Source organism: Priapulus caudatus, unplaced genomic scaffold (genome assembly GCF_000485595.1).
Source record: "Priapulus caudatus unplaced genomic scaffold, Priapulus_caudatus-5.0.1 Scaffold70, whole genome shotgun sequence".
NCBI lineage: Eukaryota > Metazoa > Priapulida > Priapulimorpha > Priapulimorphida > Priapulidae > Priapulus > Priapulus caudatus.
This window is the reverse complement of record NW_014577131.1, coordinates 17,784-40,720: the sequence shown is the minus strand read 5'-3', so window position 1 is coordinate 40,720 and position 22,937 is coordinate 17,784. Positions and strand designations below refer to the sequence as shown.

The following is a 22,937-nucleotide window of genomic DNA, read 5'->3' as shown; positions in this document are numbered from 1 at the left end:
TCTCCTCCTCCTCCTTCTCCTCCTCCTCCTCCTCCTCCTGCCTCCTACTCCTCCTCCATGACCGTCTTCATTCGATCTCCATCATCTTCTCCGCTCCTCCTCTTCCCCCTCCTCTCCTCCTCCTCTCCTCCTCTTTCTCCTCCTCCTCCCTCTACTCCATTACTTTCTCCCCTCTTCCTCCTCCTCCTCCTTCTCCTCCTCCTCCTTCTCCTCCTGCCCCCTACTTCTCCTCCATGACCGTCTTCATTTGATCTCCATCACCTTCTCCGCTCCTCCTCCCTCCCTCCTCTTCTCCTTTTCCCCCTCCTCCCTCCTCCTCTATGACCGTCTTCATTCGATCTCCATCACCTTCTCCGCTTCTCCTCCTTTCACTCCTCCTCTCTTCCTCCTCCTCTTCCTCCCCTCCTCCTACTCTCCCTACTCCATCACCTTCTCCCCTCCTCCTTCTCCTCCTCCTCCTCCTCCTCCTCCTCCTCCTCCTGCCCCCTACTCCTCCTCCATGTCCGTCTTTATTCGATTTCCATCTCAGGGGCAGGTACGTTTATGTAAACACAGGGTACATATATGCTGAGAAGATACAGGTCTGGTACACTTGTGTATATACATATACGTACCTCGGGTACATATCTGTAGTACCTGATACGACAACGACCCCTTCAGCATTACTAATATTCACACCTAATATTCGTGTAACACCGTGCCAGTCACTGTTGATTAGATCTCTGCAGTTATCTTTCATGTTTACAGTGCAGTTTTTGTTATTTAGGCCATGTTGATTGCAACGGCTTAAACTCTGTAGAGGGATTAATTAACCCATTATTTTTCATCATTATTGTTATTAATATTATTATTATTATCATTATCATTAACATCATCAACATCGTTATCATCATCATCATCATCATCATCATCAATCATCACCATCATTATTATTATATAGGCATCATTATCATATATTAGGCAAATTGACCTACAAATTTGGTAAAATCCTTGCAGGCGATCATGGTGAGAATGGCGGTCCAGGTTTTGACGGGCTGCCCGGCCGCCCCGGTGATAAGGGAGATGCGGGCCTACCCGGCCTTGATGGACCTGTGGGAGAGAAGGGTTACCCTGGCCGCGGTGGACCATCGGGCCGTGACGGACTACCCGGGTTGCCAGGACTGCCAGGTTTGTGATGTTTGAATCTAATCGTCCGCGCGACGACTGCGCTGTATAGTCGAGGGAAATCGAGTTCGTTATCGCATAAATATTCTAGTTTTAATGATTGCAATTCGCGATCCGAGCTAAAATAAAATAACAATAAAGCTTATGACCTACAGCTTATGCGGTAGTAATTTGTGCACTGTATGTGTAGGAGCAAAGGGTAGCCCAGGACTGAGTGGACGTCTGGGTGAACCAGGAACACCAGGTCGTGATGGTTTGCCAGGATTCCCAGGCGAAAAGGGAGGCAGAGGAATGGGCGGGTTGGATGGCCTCCCAGGCCTCAGCGGACCCAAAGGTTAGTGAGTTATTCGCCTTTCGTGAGCTAGTTGGTGCTTTCTACGGCTAGTTTATTTTGGTACCTCTGTGGTCTCTATATATTTGTGTTTTTGTATACTGTTTATCATGAACATCAATGAAGTATTGAAATATGTTGTATAGGTAAATATTATAATGTAAAAACACAAATATATTGCGATTGTAAACCATGCAGTGTGAACGTGCAGTGGCATGCAAGCAAGCGCCCACAGCCAATTGTCTGTGGTACTTTTATTATCGAGCTTGATATGACATAGTAAAATAGTAATCGCGGCAAACGAATATAAACCTGTGTAATTTCGCACACATTTCATTTTAACGCGCAATGTTTAAAGAAAAGCTTCTAACGTGAATTCATGGTTACAGGTAGCAGCGGAGATCCAGGTATTTCCGGTCGCGATGGTGTTAAAGGTGAACCAGGATCCGTTGCACGAGAGGGAGAACCTGGAGAGAATGGCTTCCCAGGAGCCCCGGGTAGAGCAGGAGCACCGGGACTGCCAGGTAAGTAAGCAGAGAAAAATCCTTTTCGTTTGATGTCAGGAGACAGCACGTCGTATATCTAGCATTGCGGTAAATATAAGTAAGAGTGAAAGCCATTCGCTTCTGCGTACGATTGAGGCGGCTAAACCTATTGATATCTTCAACTTGTTTTCTTCAGGACTTGACGGACAGCCAGGTGGTAAGGGAGACAGAGGCGAGCCAGGCTTTGGACCAGAGGGACCTAGCGGAGAATCAGGCAGACCCGGACAGGATGGGCTACCCGGCCTGCCAGGTCTTCCCGGCATGAAGGGAGTCGCAGGCATGCCTGGGTTCCCGGGCACGTCCGGATTAAAGGTTAGTAAATGATGCAGACAATCTGACGTGTGGATGAATGCCAATAATCGGCGAAGCTATAGTCATACATTCATCGATGAATGTTATCAATGACTATTGTGAATTTCCAAACCTCCCGTTATGTATCGACTGTAGTTAATACCCAGAGTTATATATATATATATATATATATAATATATATTTTATCATATTTGCAACGCCTTTCGGTTGGCGTGAAATCCAATGAGGTGACGATGTACTAACGTAATAGACGCTGCAGGAATGTCGAATCTCTCTCTCCTCCCTCCCCTTCCCCACCACACGTCGCTGGATCGTCGCCAGGTATACGACGCGCGTGGCGACCGAGGAAAGTTGTCACCGCACTCGTTACACTTTCAGGGTGATGTCGGACCCAGCGGACCGGCCGGACTGCCCGGAAGAGACGGATTTCCCGGAGCGAAGGGCGCTCGCGGTAACGACGGCTATCCGGGTATCGACGGCATGAAGGGAGACAGCGGCTTGGCGGGACTACCGGGATTACGGGGACCGGAAGGACCGAGTGGAAATCCGGGACTGCCAGGTCGCGACGGTGCGCCCGGAAACTGGGGACAGAAGGGAGAGGGAGGCATACCCGGTGGCCCAGGTATGTCAGATTAGGCCACCCACCATTGCGCACGCCTGCACCAACCTGTACGCACAACAATCTCGGCACGATCGCGTTCACACATCTATTTTATTTTAAATATAATTATTGTAATAATTATATTTAACCAATACGTCTATTTCGGCGTGGGGCGTGGGGAGGGGGAGGGGTTAATAATAATGCTCATCGCTATGGTGATTCCATCGAGCGACAGCCGCGCTCGCTCGCGTCATGCACTTCACCTCTAACGCGCAGCCTTCTCTCTCTGGTCCCAGGATCCGACGGTCTTCCCGGTCTGGACGGCGAACCAGGACTTCCGGGAGATTACGGTGAACCGGGAGAGTCGGGACTTCCGGGCCGTGAAGGCCTGCCAGGTCTGGCGGGATTGAAGGGCGACTCAGGACGCGACGGTCTTCCAGGAAGAGACGGCGAGCCAGGAAGACGCGGAGATTCAGGTGAGAAGCAGACGACATCTCTGCATACACAGCAGATGACAGACATCTGTGTACGCAGCAGATGACATCTGTGTACACGCAGCAGATGGCATCTCTGTACACATCACATGACATCTCTGTACACAGCAGATGACATCTCTGTACACAGCAGATGGCATCTCTGTACACAGCAGATGACAACTCTGTACACAGCAGACGACATCTCTGTACACAGCAGACGACATCTCTGTACACACAGCAGACGACATCTCTGTACACAGCAGATGACATCTCTGTACACACAGCAGACGACAACTCTGCACACAGCAACGTAGCACGTTTGTCACATAATATCAAGAGCTAATAAATATTTATTAGCTCTTGATAATATCAACGGACTTGCACGATGTCACATTTTTGTAGAGACGTAAATTGATGCGATGTGACTTAATCGGTGGCCGCTATCGAATCTGGTTATCAGGGAATGCTCACACCCTGCTATTGCTGCATGAAAATATCTATGGTCTCCTCGTAATATATCGCTCACTGTTATCGATTGTAGGAATCGACGGCTTCCCTGGTGTCAAGGGTGAAGCAGGTCTTCCGGGACTGGGTGTGGCGGGAGATAAGGGTGATGCGGGCCGTCCCGGTCGGGATGGTGTACCAGGAAGGCCAGGAGCTAAGGGAGATGACGGACAGGATGGTCTTCCCGGATTGCCAGGTCTACCAGGCGCAGATGGGCTTTCCGGCAGAGAAGGCAGAAAGGTGAGTCGCTGCTAAACAAAGATAGAAATTGGAGTAAATTTGCTAATAAAGTAAAATTGGCAATCGAACACTCGAGCCGCAAACGCTAGTCGAATTTCGAAACTAACGTTTAATTGGGCTCAAAATATGTTCATCGGATTTCGCGATGACGTAAGCGATATTTTATTAGCAACTATAACAGAGACTAAGACAACCATAGATGGGGCGTCGAAACCGCTGCTAACGGGTTACATGAAACGCATTTATCATTATCTATATCATTATCTCTATATAGTCTGACTATCGTATGTTTCGTGACGCTAACCTCGCTGCGTGATGTGATAGGGAGACTCGGGACTGCCCGGACCATCAGGCTTCCCAGGACAAGACGGAGAGCCAGGCACCTCAGGACGTGACGGTCTACCCGGTCTACCAGGCGTTAAGGGAGATAGAGGTTACAATGGCCGCGACGGAGAACAGGGCGACTGTGGACCAGGAGGTAAATTGTGATCATGCGGTACTACGCCTGTTATTTCACGCTCGCTATCAACACTACCCTTAATGTAGTGGTTAAAGGAGAGATGGAATATAAGGATTGGGTGACATGCCTCGCATTCATCAATGTATCCCACTTGTGTCATTTTCCTCTTTGTGTGATTTTTTCTCGCGATGTTCCGTATATAATTGATAGACTGAATTTTCCACACACTAGAGCGAATCGTTTACTCATTTGCGTGTATTTCACTTATCTCTCGCCCCTCTCTCTCGCACTCTCTCTCTCTCTCTCTCTCTCTCTCTCTCTCTCTGTCTTACTCATTCTCACTTACTCTCTAAATCGTTTTCCTCTCTCAATAATAGGTCAAGATGGGCTAAATGGACTCGATGGACAAGATGGAGAGCGCGGTGACTCGGGTCGTAGCGGACTGCCAGGCAGAGATGGTGCTAAGGGTGATCGTGGCAGCGATGGTCTTCCAGGCTTGCCGGGAGTAAAGGGTGAGTCTGATGGTCATCTAAATCTACCTAGTAACCCTACACGAATCATAACGTAACATGTGCTGTCTAATGTAACATGTGCGGTGTTAATGTAACACGTGCGGTGTCTCTTTAAGGTAAGTCTGTTATGAAATACGACTAATAAGATCTTGTGATAAAGCCTCTATTGGCCAATTTTCGGATCCTCAAGAGCTATATAGTCGTTGTTGATGTATACCTTGACGTTTATTGATTTGTGCTTTTACAACATTTTGCTTTTGATTTGTTTCTTGATCAACGTTTCTTGATCAACATTCCTTGATCAACGTTTCTTGATCAACATCAACGTTTCTTGATTTGTGTTTTTTCAAACATATACAAGCTGAACCGTGATTATGATCCTGTATAATACTCACGTTACGTATTTTCTTGTAAATAGGTGATTTCGGATTGAGAGGACTCAAGGGAGAACCGGCACCAGGACCTCAGTGTAAGTTTATTATAGATCTTTCGCTAACACAAAATCAATGTCACTACAATAAATAATTTCTCCCAAAAGCAATGCTGAAGTGAATACGATTTGCTTATCCATTCCCGCTACTGCTCATACCTCTGTCGCATTTTAATCGAACGTTTTCTGCATCATTTGTTTATAAATGCTATAAAATGTTGTAAGAATGTGATAGATAATTATTGAAATCAATTAAATCGTTTCAATCTCTGCGCAAACAGTTGACAAGGGTGCGAAGGGCGATTCAGGATATCCGGGTCTCGATGGACCTAAGGGAGAATCTGGTCGTGACGGATCCCCAGGATTCCCAGGATTGGCTGGAGGGAAGGGCGATTCAGGATTGCCAGGAGTGGATGGACTTCCAGGCCCACGTGGTCTTCCTGGTCTAGATGGACCACCAGGAGAACAAGGCTTGCCAGGTAAGGGTGTTAGCGTCACAGAGACATCTATTTAAGGCTTTGATTGCCCAGTCTCTTATTATCCGACTATGAACCATCGATAGGTTTTAACGCGACTTTGAACCGGAGAAGCAGTGTTTTGTGCTGTTGTATTGAAAGCCTGTATTACTAAAATGATAACCTATAATAAATTCCCTCTGATTTTTACATGCTTAATTAGTATGTTATAGAAATAGTGGCATAGTCACACACAGACACACACACACACACACACACACACACACACACACACACACACACACACACACACACACACACACACACACACACACGACACACACGCACACGCACACGCACACACACACACACACACACACACACACACACGCACACACGCACATAAATATATGTGGACACATTTATTAATGCATTAACTTGTGTCGCATTGTACAGGTACCCGTGGACCCTTGGGAGAGCCGGGCCGAGCAGGTCGACCAGGAAACGTGATTCCCACAGGCTTCATGCTTGTTCGACACAGTCAGACCACTTCGACGCCCATCTGCCCACAAAACATGGTCAAGCTGTGGGAGGGATACAGCTTGCTCTACATCGAAGGCAACGAGAAGGCGCATCATCAGGATCTTGGTGAGTTTGCATGTAGCGTGTGGTCCGATGGAGGAAGAGGAATATCCGCGAAGGAAAACCTGCTCAGTTAAAAACACCTAAACTTTGCGTTGCGCACATGTGCACGCACAGACGCACACGTGCACGTGCATATATATGTACACACGCATAATCACACGCGCACGCATAGACGCACGCGGACGTATTTCTTTAAAATGGTCAACGTATATAATGTGCGTAGGCATTGCCGATGGACTCACGTACAGGAGATCATGTTGGATTTTCTGATTACTATTAGATTATCATTGCGTATTTACATTTTTCAGGTTATGCTGGTTCTTGTCTGCAAAGGTTCAGCACTATGCCATTCGTCTTCTGCAATTTTAACAGCGTCTGCAACTATGCATCGAGAAACGACAAATCCTACTGGCTGTCCACTAACCAGCCTATTCCTATGATGCCGGTCATGGAGACGGCGATTCAGCCATACATCAGGTATGTGAAAGACTGCGAGAGTCTGTATACACCCTGGAATAGCTGTGTTAGCTTCACCTGCTTTGACTGAAAATATTGTTGCTTCAGCAACGAATGATGCGCCGCAAGAAATAAACCGGAAGAGGTTACTGCATTTAAAATGCGCGCTGGTCATGTTTACATAACGAATATATAGACACAGAAGAAAAATACCGTAACAATAAATTAATTAATTAATAATTTTGGTATTCTTCACGAATGAAATGCGAGCGTGATGCCTGACACCTGTGTTCTTACGTTTCAGTCGCTGCACCGTGTGCGAGTCTCAGGCTAACACAATTGCCGTGCACAGCCAGTCGATGATGATCCCAGACTGCCCAGGAGGATGGCAAGGTCTTTGGATTGGTTACAGTTTCGCCATGGTTAGTTCACCTTTGCAAGAAAATATATAGATAGTCGGCAGAGACATCGTTCGTGTTTGGACGCTCTGCATTAGGAGACTGTGGGTGTGTAATGGGCACTCGGCGTTATTTTGCATGGGTTAGAGAGATTGGCACGGGGCGGTTGTTCGAGGTTAATTTTATCACGAGCACCACGTTTCTGCAATTTTTGTCATAATTACGTTCAATTCTGTATAATTTGTATACGCACAGCAAAACGCATTATTGATAGACACACATATTAAAGATGCCTCTAGACGTCAGCGGCGATATTGTCTCTTTCATAGTACTGACTTGTGTTCTTCCTTTCTCTCATTTCCTTTAGCACACTGCTGCGGGAGGCGAGGGAGGTGGCCAGTCCCTGTCCAGCCCAGGTAGTTGCCTGGAAGATTTCCGCTCTACTCCATTCATCGAGTGCAACGGCGCTCGCGGTAGTTGCCACTATTTCGCGAATAAACTTAGCTTTTGGTTGACGACCGTGGGCGAGGACGATCAGTTCTCTATACCGCAGTCGCAGACGCTGAAGGCAGGTAGCCTACGACAGCGGGTGAGTCGATGCCAGGTCTGCATGAAGATCGTGCGCTAGTCACGTGGTGACACGACGGTCGATATGTAAAATAGCTGTTACACCAAAGACTGAAGACAGTGTCATCGATAAAAGGCCTATAAACGTGTATAATATCATAGGTGTATTGCATGCCAGAAAACGTTGTTTTAACTGCAATGCGATGGAGTTTTTATGTCCATTATCAAAAGCTTGTTATACCTAGAGAAGATCGTGAATTCAATGGTGCTATATTTTAGGCATTTATACATGTACCTGTTGTTTTTTACATTGTAGATGCTTGCAGGCTTCAAACAAATTATGTGTAATTTTAAGCTGAATATATTGCGATAATGAGCTCGTTTGTGTCGTAGCATGAAAGCAGTCAAACGTTTTTTTGGTCATGTTAACGAAAGAAGATACTAGCTAGTCAAACTAATCAAAACGGTACTTCTACGTAAATCGGTATTAGTGTGTGTCCAGGTTGCGAGTTAGTCAACTATTAGATAATGCTTTCGTAAGTCATATTTCATGTTGTTTTACAACATTTGCATTTATTTTTCGTCTTCTCGGCCATGATTTAAAGTTGTGGGGCATTCGGAATGAACTAAAGGCCACAGAGAATTGGTGAGCGTGTGTTGCCTAGCATGCGAGCGCTCAGTCTCACGTAAATAATATAGTCAGTCCTTGAAGACATCCAGCAAGCACTGAGACCTACAACCAGCTGAATTAGTGCTACGTCTCATTTGCCCTTGAGTTCTATCAAACTCTGTTGCCTGATATAACGGTCGATCGTTTATATCACATTACTTGTTTTATATATATATGTAAAGGGTATTAATAGACTTGAAGACTTAAAGTGACATTTAGGGGGTGACTGGGCACGTCGCAGTCAATTCTAGCAATTCTCGGTCCCGCAAACCGAGTGAGCTCGTACCAAATCGCTATGCATTTCTCTATATATACAGTTGTTAAAATAGTGACTCGAAACATTTTTTTATAAGTGCCAGTCTTTGCATTTAAGAGTGAACGATGGAGAAGTGCAAGAGCTCATTTAGTTACGACTGAAAACCTCCAGAATTGTCAGGACGTTTACATTATACGCCTGTGCTGAGTACGCGGTGTGAGTGGCAAACCTGCATGTACTTATGTGAAATCTTCGTGCATTTATAGGAAAGACGAGGCCCGGCCATTTTAAATCATCGCGCATTACTAGAAGACGCGTCGACGACTTTCTCCTAGAATTAAATAATTATATATATTTTTAAATTCAAACCAACCTCATTTTCAATCGAATAAAATCAGGGTTGTGCAATGAATGGTTGTGCGTTTATTTTTAGGTTCTAAAATATTGTCGAAACGCTCCTGTTATGGTGGATGCTTTCAAAATTTGACTGACTTACACTCTACAGTCATGCTGGCACGTAATCGCTGGATGTGGGCCAATGCAGCAAGGCATTCGGTGTGTAGCTGCAGTTGGCTACTGTAATCCATCTCGGCATTACGGTATTGTGTCGTTCATTACTCTACGACATAGTTTGAGGTCTTTTTGATTGGTATTGGTCCAACGCAACGCTAGATATAAAGCAAGGAATCATTATTACCGGGAGCACGGTCTACTGCCAGCTAATATGTACAGCTTTGTAAACTACCCACCAGTGAAATAAAATCACTGTTCCCAGAACACGAGACCACCTTTTTCGATTTTATTTCTGTCGTTCCGTTTCCTTTGAGTCTTTCCTAATTATCTCACTTGCTGATTTCTGAGCCGACCGCACAAGGTTCCATGTTAAAAGTGATCTATTAGTGCAAAACAATCACACACAACAAATTCAACCAACTCCAGCGACGTTTTCAGTTAATTTAAGAGAAAAAACAACAACAGTATGATTGAAACCGAAATGCTTCACAAATACACACAGATGCACGCACGCACGAACGTACACACACGCACACGCGAACGCACGAACGTACGTACACACACGTACACGCGAACGCACGAACGTACACACGCACACACACACACACACACGCGAACGTACGCACACGCGCACGTACGCACACGCACACGCACACGCGCACGTACGCACACGCACGTGCACGTAGGCACACGCTCACGCTCACGCGCACGTACGCACACGCTCACGTAGGTGTACGTTCACGCGCACGTATACACACTCATGACTTTCTATGCACAAGACTCCCCCTTTCAGAATTTCTGGATTTACACGATGATATGGATGCTAAAACAACCAAGGTAAAATCGTATGATATGCTTAATGTTAACAATTTATTACTTTGTAACCAATAAGATAGACAAATAATGTTATTCCAATAGAAAACAATCACATGTCTTAACACATTAACTTCATTCCACGTTAGCGGAACGTTCGCTATTTGCAAACCTATATAAGCGCACACAGTAATGTGGCCAATATTTTAAGCACAACGGACAAACATGCGAACATGATATCTGACAAGAAAATGAGCAATTTTTACAGCCGTCTCCTAGAAGGAAATTTTCGTGTTAGAATGTAAGTAGTTCGAACTTCCAATAATACTGAAGACGTGACTTTAAGCCGACAATGCATAAATATATTACAGTTTACTCCATATTACTCCATATAAGTTATTATATTGAATTTATATTTCACTCATACAGAAAGTATCGATATAAGTATAGTTATTATACTAATTGGTCTAAAACACGATGTACCACTTAATTTTAGTTGCCTAACTTTGATGTATTGCTACGCCAGCTACGTGTGCCGTAAATTTTGATTTTCTTAACCAAATCTTATAGAGCACTACCGATGACATCAACAATTTACAAGTAGCAAGAGCACAGCGAGATGAGATGCACATTGCGCATAAACAACACGGCAGTCATTACTGAAAACTGGTGCGACTGGCAATGGGTAATCAAATGTGGTTAAAATTTCAATTATCATTATGCACAGGTACACATGACTGCAGGTAACTACATGTAATTATCATTACATACAGGTACACATGACTGCAGGTAACTACATGTAATTATCAGAACCTACACGGTCACCGGAAGAAACCACTTTACACCACAGTTTGCCAACTGAAAAACAATTGAAACAATTCTAAAAAATTCATCTGTGACACGACGTCGCAAAAAATTACAAATTGCGTGTAATCAAGTAGCTGTATAGCATGCATGCATATATGCATTCTTCATAACACATACTGTACATTATATCTATGACGCTAATCCGTATGATACTATCACTTATGGAACTAAACCTGTGGTTGTAGAATGTACCTAAATAAAAATGTTAAGGACAGATCTAACAGAGGAAAACCCTTCGAAACAGCCGGACACATAAGTAAATCACACTATACTACAGAATTATATTCATAGAGCATACCATTCTCCTAACGTCCCCTAACAGAACCTAATAAATATTTGCACCTAGGAACACTGCCAGTGACCAGATCAACAACCAAGACTCGTGAAAACAGCCCTCTACCCTCACATCACTGCCACGCATTAGTTAAACTAGTCTGCATTAGTGAAACTAAAAGCGATCCCCATAACAGAATCTAAGCGCTCACGCAATCACCCAATGTAGCACCGTGCTAACAACGCCCCCACCCCACCCCGCGTCCCTTCCCCCCTGGCGCGACCGAGGCGTCTGCTCAGAATCCCAGCGGGTGGCCATGCACTAGCTCGCCGGCCTTGATCAGTTCGCTCGAGATCTGCGCCATGCGTCGGAAGTTTCCGGTCTGCTGGCTCGATCGCACGGACGTCAGGTACGCCGCCACCCGGTCGGAAGCCTACAACACAACCGTGATGAGTCGTGATTAAACGCCCACCAACGCGACCTCCACTGCTCTCCGTATTGGTCCGCGATTGGTACCCGATTCCGCTGTGAATACCAGTGCTAGGTAAGCAGCCTGACTAGAGCATTCGCCTCCCTTCATCAAGACCAATGCAGATTATCGCAAACAGTTCATTGCTAACTTTACAGCTTGATAAGATTAGAGAGAATGATTAGATCAGCTCGTCGAACCCACACGGGGTAGTGACAGTGGACCTGCGTCTCATCGAGACAGTGCGGGCCTCTGCTATACACAGGAAGATTACTACGAATAACATCGTGAAGTTAACGCACGATGCGGGTAAGCGTAATAGTAGCATTTCTTTTCAAAATGCTCATCGGCAGGACCCTCCCGACTTTGTCAACATCGATGCCGATCACCATAAATACCTAGGCCCCATCAGGTATAAACATTATGGATGCCGGTGAGTATAAGGGTAGTGACAGCGGACTCATGGAGACAGTCCAGGCCTACACTAGACACAGGAAGATTACTGTCAATAACAACACATGATAAATTCAATTTTGGCGAATGAGCGTTCTGGATTCATGACATCGAGTGATAAGCTCGTCGAAGCTCGGTGATGCGGGTAAGTATGGTAGAAGCGGGCGATGGTTTGTCGGCGGCGGCGACGGCACTCACCTCGCTGCACCAGACGTTGCACATGCGCTCCTCGTACTTGGCCGACGGGTGGTTCTCGTTGAGCGCGCGCGTTGCTCGAGACAGCACGACGATCATCGCGTAGATGTCGATGGCCGCGTTGCCGAGCCTGTGCAGCAGGAACTGCTCCCCTGTCACCGACGAGAGATCGCGAGCGCGGTTAGACACGAGTCGCGGAGGGCTGTACGTGCATCGCAGTGGGATTAGACATGACGGGTGTTTAGACACACGTGCATCACAGGGGGTTTAAACGTGGGTTGCTGCACTTCTGGAACAGCTAAACTGTTAAACACAGACGTATGATGACACAAATTTATGTCTAAACAAAGCTGAATGCTTTAAGATAATCCAGCGTAGGGGTTCTCTCTCGCTTTCAACCTATTTGCTAAACGGCGGGTCTCGCTTACCTATGATGTTCTTTCCATAACGGATCAGCAGGCTCTCCACACTGACACCAAAGTCCTCAGCAGCTATCCTCGTCTGCAACGTGCAAGCACACAAAGAGCGATCAAACAATGCATTCACGTCGTAGTCAACGCTAAAGGCGACACAAAAGTCCAAAACACGAATCTGTTTAATCACTCCTCCTGATGCTAGCCTAGACAAAGACTGCCGTATCGAAACGCTAAAAAGCAGTTCGCGAGTGGCACACAGCGTGGAGCGGTTGTAACCACAATCTTACACTTTTCTACACCCGGATCCCCCGTTCAACGCGACACGACGTGGCAAACCCTCCGTCGCTCCCCTCCTTCGCTCCCCTCCCCCCGTCGCTCCCCTCCTTGGTCGATCCCCACCTCCTCCCCTGCTACGTCGCGAGAAGAAGCCCTTACTCACGAGCGAGGCTGCCGTCAGCAGCTCTGGGTGGACGTGCTCGGCCAGCGACTGCTGGCTGATGCCGACGATGCGCGTGATCTTCTTCGCTCCGGCCTCGAACAGCAGGCCCAGGTTGTTGGCGGGATGGCGCAGCGCTGTCTGCACCTCCTTCAGCGAGGCGCCAGCGTACTGAAGAACACCGGCGAGCGCGAACCAGCATTAGAAACGTCGGAACAGTTCGGCAGTTATAGTTGAAGCCGCGTTTGCGACTTTTTTTCCCATATGCAAAATTACCCCCACACAGATGGATGAAGGTTCTTGATGCAACCAAATTATTCATCCAAATTATACCAAGCACCCGAATTGACTCAATGCTCCTGAATCTCCCACTGACCCAAGTTCCCCCCCCAAGCATCCCAATTCCAGTGTACATGACACCCCGATGCACCTAAATTCCCCCATGCACCCGAATTCCCTCGATTCCCCCCCCCACCTGGGACACACCTGAATTCCGGTAAGCGCGACGAACAGCCGCAGGATGTCGTTTGTTCCCTCGAAGATGCGGAATATGCGCAGGTCGCGTAGCACACGCTCGAGACCCGTGCTGCGCATGAAGCCCATGCCGCCGCAGATCTGTATGGCTTCATCTACGACATTCCACGCCGCCTCCGACCCAAACACCTTCGAGATGGCCGCCTCAATCTGGAAGTCCTTCGAGCCCTGCGGGTGGACGGCACGACGATACGGTGAAACGACAACGTCCGCCGCAACACGACGAGCGCTTTTTTATGTAAACATCGGTTCGCTGCACGTTGCTTGGTTCTTACTCTCGTTATTATTCTGTCAATACTGTTTATATTACATGTCAAATTTAATTTTTGTTTAGATAGTTTAACATTCGTTTTTTACACATTGCGGAGTAAGTGGCACCCGCAAAAAAGAGACGCGCCTTGCGAAAGGAGGAACGTCGGCCTACTCACCCGGTCCATGTTGGCCGAAACCATGTAGGCCATGGACTCTGTGACGTAATGCAGCATGGCCATGCGCGCCAGCTTCTCCTGTATCATGCCATACTCGTGGATTTTCTGCCCAAACTGCTCTCTCTGCGACGCGTGCTCGATCTACAATACACCGCGCTGCCACCGTTAGTAATGACATCAAGAGCTAACAGCTCACGTTATTAGCTGATATACAGGTATATCTACAGCTAAATATGCAGGTATTATTAACTATTGATAACATAGAACTCGTGTGGAAGCCACAGAACAGTTTCTACCACAATTAAAATCGGTGATCAATGCAGTATAAACTTATTGTCTTGTGTACAGGCTGTTTGTCTTCCGCTTTCTGTTTTTTACTCATCATATTGACTTAACGGACAATCGCCATTAACGGACACCCTATCCCCATCGGTCAGTTGAGCCGAGCGGGTTCTGTATATTAGTCGATTGATACGTAACACGATTAAAACAGCTCAGTTTGCTTGAGCCGAGCAGGTTCTGTATATAAACTGATTGATGTATAACACGAGTAACACACGCTCACCGCCTGCTTGATGGCCGCCCTCATCGTGCCGGACAGCGCTGCCGCCATGCCGAAGCGGCCATTGTTGAGGATGTTCATCGCGACCTTGAAGCCGGCGCCGGGTCCGCTGATGACGTTCTCGACGGGGACCTTCACGTCGTCGAAGAACACCTCGGCCGTGTTCGAACAGTTGATGCCCATCTTCTTCTCCGGCGGGCCGCTGCGACGAGAGATGGTTTGGCGTCGGACGGCTACACCACACAGCTCCGTCGCAGAATTCGACCGCCGCATAGAGCAGCCACATGTTCACTCGCAAGCACGCACGTTCATACACGCTCATGCACCCATGCACACACACACATGCTCATACATGCTCACGCACACACACACGCACGCTCACACATGCTCAAGCATTCACACACACACACACATGCTTATACACGCTCATGCACACACGCACGCATGCACACACATACGCACGCTCATACACGCTCATGTACACACGCACGCATGCACACACACATGCACGCTCATACACTCGCACGCATGTTCACGTGCACACACACGCGCACACGTACACATACATATGTTCACATGCAAACGTTCACACACGCACGCACGCACGTTCACACTCAGGCCCACATGCACACATTCACACACAAGCACGCATGCACGCATTCACACACATGCATGCATACATATGTTCACACACGCACGCACGCACGTTCACACACGCACGCACGCACGTTCACACTCAGGCACACATGCACACATTCACACACAAGCACGCATGCACGCATTCACACACATGCATGCATACATATGTTCACACACGCACGCACGCACGTTCACACACGCACGCACGCACGTTCACACTCAGGCACACATGCACACATTCACACACAAGCACGCATGCACGCATTCACACACATGCATGCATACATATGTTCACACACGCACGCACGCACGTTCACACACGCACGCATGCACGTTTACACTCACGCACGCATGCACGTTCACACTCACGCACTCATGCACGCATTGACACACGCACGCATTGACACACGCACGCATGCATGCATTCACACACACACAAGCGAAGTTTCAAATACTCAAAGTAATACACGAACGATTGTTGTGCACATATAAATATGCTAGAATAATTTGACTGCAAATTAAGACATAGCATTTCAAAATTCCGCAAACATCACAAAGGAGATGTCGCCTCACTACGCGTTTGCTTAGCTCTCGTACAAGTGAGCCTTACCTTGTTACACCTGTGAATGCACGCTCTACGATGAAGGCTGTCACCTGGTTTTGTTCGATTCCATTCTTGTCCTTCACCGGCACCTGAAACACCGGCGATGAGTCGTATGGCGAATCTTATATCAAGGCGCTAAATGCTAAGCAATTACTAACAAATACTAACAAGCTTAAAATTTAAATACCAACACCACCACTGCCACTACCAATTCCACTGTCGCCACTAATACTACTATTACTTGTGAATGTGTCTTAGAGTCATCAAAGTATCCGACACCGCTTTCAAAGGAGGACGGTGAAAGAACAGCATGGAACACACCTGCGCGAACACTGTGAACAAATCAGCGACGCCGCCATTACTGATCCAAATCTTGTTGGCGTTCAGGATATAGTGCTTGCCATCGGGAGAGAGAACGGCCTTCGATCGGATCGACTGGAATAAGCAAAATTTGCACAAAATTTGTTACAGTCGGCGTGCGATACGCGAGTAAAACCCTCACAATTATGAGAGCAGTGATTAAAGGTAAGTTATTGCAAATATGGCACTGCAAGGAACCTTTTCTAATGGGCAAGACAACAACCAGGACGACGACTGTAATTTTCTGGACAGTACATGTCAATACTAAATCAATATCATATAATACCCCTGCATCTGAGCCACTGGAGGGCTCTGTCAGGCAAAAGGCTGCAATCTTCTCTCCTGTGGCAAGGGTAGGCAGGTACTTTTGCTTCTGTTCCGGTGTGCCGAAAAGCAAAATCCCCTTGAAGCCAATAGACTGATGAGCACCAAGTGCAATTCCAATACCTAGACAAGACAGAACCACCATGCAAATAGTTATGTGCAATAAGCTGCAGAAATACAGCAAAATGTAGCAACTGTGCACTAAAAGAAAAAAGAAGAAGAAAACAAGTAATTTGACGGTCAACTAAATAAGATGCCAGCTGCCAGTTCAACAGAAATCATGATAAGTAAATCGCCCTTTCTTACCTAGATCGTGTGCTCCCACTATCTCTACCAAACGGGCATACTGTGTATTGTTCAGGCCAAGACCATTAAATTCCTGAGGAACCTATTGTACAATAAAAATATATATTTATAATTACAGTATGAGCTGTATTTAACCTATTAAGCCTATAATTGGCTGCTTGTCACAACGACCTGCATTAATATTTATAGCTTGATTTCATCCTTCGTTTTTATAGCCAAATATGTTTGTGTTCAAATTTCTGTTTATGTTTCCATACCTGTCCTATATGAAATTAATGACACTAGTTTGCCCGGTGGCCTTACCTGCAGCCCAAAAGCTCCCATCTCACCAAGTGCGTTCATAATTTTATCAGGTATTACACACTGCTCATCATTCTTAGTCGCGTCATTCACTTCCTGAAATGTGCGATACAAAAAGAACGATGTAATAGAGGTGATAGGTATTTCATATAGCAAAACCTTTCCTGCCAAGAATTTTTGCCTTTTGCCTGCAAGATGATATATATCTTCTACAAACGTGTTAGAGTAAAATCCCAAGTTTATACAAAAGAATCATCATACCGTAAAGAACTTTTCAACAGGGTCAACAAGTGCCTCTAGTGTCTCCGTTTGTTCCTCTGACAAAACTAAAAGGAAATAATTGGAAATTATAAATAGTGACTTGGCAGATTAAACCAATTTCAATATTACTTTAACGTCTTTGAACAATGTTAAGCTGCTAGCTTTAGAGATTAATAAAATACAAAGGAACACAGGCATGTTTGGTAGATCTCAGGTTTCAAAATTAGTTATGAAAAGGATACATGCTGATTATTTCTGATAATGAATATCTCACTGACTCATGAGTTGAGATGCCCATGCTATGTTACACAGGTATGTAGAGGCATCATGAGAAAACACACTATAGCATTGTGAGTGCAAGGCTTTGAATAAACTATCCTTGAATATTTAATTCTTACCATTAGGAAATGGAAACACATGCTCCACTTCCACTTGTCCTCTGAACAAATTCTTTGCAAATGAGGTAGAGTCCTAAAAAACAAGATTTAATACTTTAATTTGAAATATAAAACTTTGGTTCGAGGGTGTGGTTGTAAACTCCGACGTATTTCAGACTGGTAGGGGAAGGCCTGTTTGATTACAGAAAGGTTTGTGTGAGTTGCTCATTTCAGGAGAATGAAGGAGACGCAGCCTGAGGGAGGAGCTGCGCCGGAGGCTGAGAAGCAGGTTCGGGAGGAGGATCTGCTTGGCGAGGAGAAACCGGAGGCGATGGAGCTCTGCGATGGGTGGGTGGAGATGGCCTTCGTGGAGGAGCTGCTATTATTCCCCCTGACAGCGATGGCGACCCCAGTGGCAGGGGCCGAGTCGGCGTCTCGAGAGAATTGCGCCGATGTTGCCGAGATCGCCCGGGCATGAGTGCAGTAGGTCTCACAAACCCACCCCGTGCCCCGGTGAGAAGCGCCGCCGCACGTGCAGCGACGCTCAGGCAGGCAGTGGCGGCGATCGACGAGGAAGGCACGGAGGAGCGACAAGCCAGCACCGAGATAGATCCAGCTGGTCTCCTCCGCGTCGGGTGCCGGTGCACCGCTAGGTATGTTTTTGGGATCGACCTGACGGTCGATCTTGAAGGGGGGAGGAGTGTAGCGGTGGCACCGGACCCTAGACCGGGTTCCTAGCAGGGTGGCTCCCTGGGAACCAGGGAGGTGCTCGGCGTGATCCCCGTGGTTTGTATTGGTATTAATTATTTGTGATGTCTGTTGCTTATTAGTGTGCGTTTTTGTGGTTGTTTGGCCTAGGGCTCATCAGATTTTAACCGCATGTTTCTAGATAGTCGAGCCCCCTGCCATTGGGGCCAGCCCCTAGTGTTTGGTTAGCCCCCTCAAGCGGCCGCCCGTCGCATCCACGTTGGAGTGGCGCTGGCGTGTAAACGCTAGGCCAGTGACGTGTCAGAGACACGGTATAGTTCTAGCGGACACTCGGTTGAGGGAGGACTAGTGTTGCAGTTCGTGCCGGAAGCCGAGTGAGGAAGGACTCGGCAGGTAGTAGCCACGTCTACTCCGTGCGTATGCATGCTGTAGAGTGGCCTGTGAGCTGTGTGTGTGTGGCGGTTATGGTGACAATTAGCGTACGAGTACCAGACTACCAGTGGTGAGGTACTGTACCGGTCACGGGCGTTTTGGCGTGTGCCTTGCCTCATGGGTGAGAGAGACAGGCGCGTCGGTTAATTGGTGAGTAGGCACTGTCGTATTGTCCCGTCGTTGTGGGGTGAGTAAATAATACAGTACTATTTTATTAGTAGTCAATATTAAACAGGTTGGTTTAATATTCCTAGGCTAGAGTACGGGTATTGAGAAGTATTAACTCTCGTGCACGGCTGCACGAGAGGAGAGGCCGCCGGTTACTGTAGGCCTATGCCCGGCTGCGTTCGTAGTTTATTCTACTTGTTTAACCTCTGTGCTTACCCGAGGTGTGCACTGGTTATTCAACGTAACGTATAAGGCCGGCAGGCAGGGGTGGGGTTACCCCGTTGTCGTGTCTGAGGTGTGTGTCGCCCCTCGTCTCGCATGGTTGACTAACTCTACGACGCACCGAACCGGAACACGGCAGAACAGGTTATTGCGGGAGCGCCGTAGCTTCCAAAGCGCTCGGGTGGCTAGCGGTGTCCGGGAGGCGACGATCACGGCCAATACAACGTCTCCGGGCACAACGGGTGAGTGATAGACCTAAGATTGTGTGCTAGCCATTGTCGACCGGTGGCGCCATCGGGTGTCGCCGGAAAGCACGAAACGCTACACTTATAGATTCAATTACTCTACTTTCTTAGGTAAATTTACTATGTATAAACCAGGCACATACAATATTAAAAAACGCTAACATAATTTACCAACCATTTTATGTGAATCATCACTCATGTGTCTTGCAGATACGAAAGCAGCAGCACTGAACCTGAAAATAATTCAATGAAAAATTGACAAACATCTCTCTATTAATAAAATAAATTTTAGATTACATTTAATTATATGCCTGCATACCATCACCCCTGCACTCGAACATTTACAAAGTGTAGATCTTATTCTTAAAATAAATACAACCGGACTATCATTAATTTTGAGCACTAACACCCCATTACAATTATGATTTCAAGCTGATAGAGGAAGGACTGTATGATTAGTCATCCCAAACACTGCAAGTTTACTAAGGTCATCCTATAATAAATTGCAACCAGTTTTGAAATCTAGTTTTTCATTATTTTATGATGCATCACCTTACATGCACTATCTAAAATGCTCAATCCATGTGCAAGTGAAACACCCCAAAATTATTATCAAATATCTATATATACTTATTACATTATCAATATGAAAGATCTAATTAATCACTAAATGTGGATAAAAAAAACATTACCAATGTTTATTTATTTAATGGTGGACTGGTAGATCGACAAAAATGAAATCATGAGCTTGCATATGTTCATAGTAGGGGCCTAGGCTATTGTATATATGTTTACCAAATTCTTAAATAAATTGGAATTATATAACACATATATGGATGGGACAATATACAATCAAATTTTCAGATGATGAAGGTTCTTGATGAGTACGTTGAGAAGCCTCAATAGGCAAATTACGACGGGTAAAAGCGCTGAAAGACGTTAGTGGCTACTTAATTTGATGCCAGATTGAAAGGCGTCAGGATCTTCAGCAGAGATGAGTGCCTCCTCAAGGTGGCTCCACTCATAAACTGTCCTCATGAAAAATGAGTTAATTCTTATACTGTTCAGTACGACTGAACGGAACTTTGAAACAAAAAAACTGATCGTTCTACTAAGTTTATGGTCTCGTACTCGCGTAGATGACCGGTTCCGATTTTATGGAGGTTATGTAGGGGTTTCAAAGTAGACCTATGGAGTTGAAAGTAAGATATACCGCACACTATTACTTGTCGGAATTAAAATTTACACCACAATTACCAAGTTACCAACCCAAAAAAAATTAATGCATGAAACAAAGGAACAAGTTTATTGTGGAATAAAGCATGTATTAAACTACAATTTTTACACAACATCTTTAAACTGACAGAAATTTGCACAGTACAACAGCCAACGCTTGGTTCATGGAAATAAGCGCTGGCCACAATTCATTTTCGCAACATGTGCAAATGTGGACAGCTCTTATATCCTTGGGCCCATGCAAAGCTTTCATCCCTGCGTGAAAACGAATCAAGATCAGATTCCCTGAATACAGAGGGCTGCAGGAATAAAACGTATAGCTCAGTTGTATTGTGGCAATTTGGACGCTGGTTTGAAAATATCGCGAAAAATAGTAGGTTAATGCACCTACATTTACAACTACAACTTACAAGGATCAGCTACAATTTTGCACGAATTAAGCTTCAAGGTTGATTAGTAGTGTAATGATTTTTCATTTGATCTGGTATGTGTTACCGATATCCATGATTTAAATGGAAACTAATAGGTCAATGTTTAATCATGTGTCAGACTGGTGTCCTTGACGAATAACTGTTGAGGAGCTACTATGCAATATCAGTTGTATTATGTATACCAAAACTAAAGAGGAAGTCCCAGGCAGTGGCAGTAAGTTTGTATAGCCAAGTGACATGTGATAACTTTCTAGTGTTAATCACTGCTTTTCGCAGATACTACTGCTCGTAGGGTCTATGTCCACCTGACCTCTGTTTGACCTGGCTCGTTTAGCTTTTTCTGACTAACCCTAACCCTATATATATTATATATTATATCAAGAGTAGATAATAACAAGATAGATATATATATACAGGCTTCTTCAAGAGCACTTATAGCCTGGCGGCCCGCCAGGCTATCGTCGAGCCCCGCCATCCTAAAATGCACCCGCCACTCTAAATATCATAGCCGCCATGCTAAATTAGGCCATAATATAGGCCATAAGGCATAATTGCATAAATGCCATACCCGGCCTTCGGCGATTTGCAACTAGTACCGTAAAGGCAGCACCGCCATGCTTAGCTCTAGTACTATAGCCCGCGGATTGCTGCCGCAGCAATCCGCGGGCTATAGTACTAGAGCTACGCCATGCTATAATAAAAAAGCTTGGAGAACTATTATATATATATTACTATATTAGTCAGAAATAGCTAAACGAGCCAGGTCAAACAGAGGTCAGGGGGACATAGACCTTATCTGCGATACTATAGGCCTACTACTACCGGCACCGCGTTCCATAACGTGTGCCCTTGGAAAAGGCACTGCTAAAGCAAGAACGATAAACGGCTTAAAAATAATCTCCTCGTGAATACTTACCAAGTTACATATCCTAGACCAACTTTCAAGGGCCTTGTAAAAAAACTTAGAAACAGAATCTGAGAATGTGAGATAGGGCCTAACAAATTTTAATTAACCTACCTGTGCCTTGGTTTTGTGATTGCTAGCGTAGAATTAGAGCCTACGCGTAACAGGCGCAAAATATTCCTGTTAATACTAATAGGCATATTTAACGTGGATAGCAACTTTCTTTAGTAACAAGTAACGAAATACGTGATCTTTCGTGTGTATGGTTTTGAAATGGCCTTGTACCGATGGCGAGGCAAAGGTTTCCACACAAACTGTATACGTCATAGTTTTTCGTGCATTGCCAAGAATGTTTTTGCGTAAACAGATGGAGGCTGCCATATTGGTTCCGCTTCCATAGACGGCCTCACCCCGTCGTACTATATCTTAATATCAACA

The 22,937-nt window shown here is 45.8% G+C and overlaps 2 protein-coding genes across 3 annotated transcripts in view; one reads left to right on the top strand and one right to left on the bottom strand.

The window, feature by feature from the left end:
• LOC106821361 (collagen alpha-2(IV) chain-like) overlaps nt 1-9,804 on the top strand; it is a 42,356-nt gene extending 32,552 nt beyond the window's left edge. Inside the window, exons 28-42 of the mRNA XM_014826124.1 lie at nt 997-1,167; nt 1,355-1,498; nt 1,885-2,019; nt 2,177-2,352; nt 2,731-2,974; nt 3,250-3,429; nt 3,971-4,173; nt 4,498-4,651; nt 5,011-5,145; nt 5,564-5,614; nt 5,857-6,054; nt 6,487-6,678; nt 6,984-7,152; nt 7,436-7,553; nt 7,897-9,804. Coding sequence (XP_014681610.1) covers nt 997-1,167; nt 1,355-1,498; nt 1,885-2,019; nt 2,177-2,352; nt 2,731-2,974; nt 3,250-3,429; nt 3,971-4,173; nt 4,498-4,651; nt 5,011-5,145; nt 5,564-5,614; nt 5,857-6,054; nt 6,487-6,678; nt 6,984-7,152; nt 7,436-7,553; nt 7,897-8,157 — 2,531 coding nt within the window. The 3' untranslated portion in view covers nt 8,158-9,804. The remainder of the gene's footprint in view (nt 1-996; nt 1,168-1,354; nt 1,499-1,884; nt 2,020-2,176; nt 2,353-2,730; nt 2,975-3,249; nt 3,430-3,970; nt 4,174-4,497; nt 4,652-5,010; nt 5,146-5,563; nt 5,615-5,856; nt 6,055-6,486; nt 6,679-6,983; nt 7,153-7,435; nt 7,554-7,896) is intronic.
• Nucleotides 9,805-10,373: 569 nt separating this feature from the next.
• Nucleotides 10,374-22,800, bottom strand: LOC106821363 (very long-chain specific acyl-CoA dehydrogenase, mitochondrial-like). 2 transcript variants are annotated; one of them, XM_014826126.1, is made up of 16 exons: nt 22,614-22,800; nt 20,104-20,161; nt 18,175-18,247; nt 17,777-17,841; nt 17,519-17,611; nt 17,216-17,297; nt 16,872-17,032; nt 16,547-16,660; nt 16,232-16,314; nt 14,986-15,184; nt 14,421-14,561; nt 13,945-14,160; nt 13,462-13,629; nt 13,035-13,107; nt 12,610-12,758; nt 10,374-11,922 (listed from the first exon to the last, which is right to left on the bottom strand). In XM_014826126.1, exons 1-16 carry the CDS (start codon nt 22,697-22,699, stop codon nt 11,785-11,787), a joined length of 1,899 nt encoding a protein of 632 aa, XP_014681612.1. In that variant the 5' UTR covers nt 22,700-22,800; the 3' UTR covers nt 10,374-11,784. The 2 variants fall into 2 exon arrangements, with proteins under 2 accessions (XP_014681612.1, XP_014681613.1); XM_014826127.1 differs by lacking the exon at nt 22,614-22,800 and adding an exon at nt 22,512-22,589.
• Between the last annotated feature and the right edge of the window lie 137 nt (nt 22,801-22,937).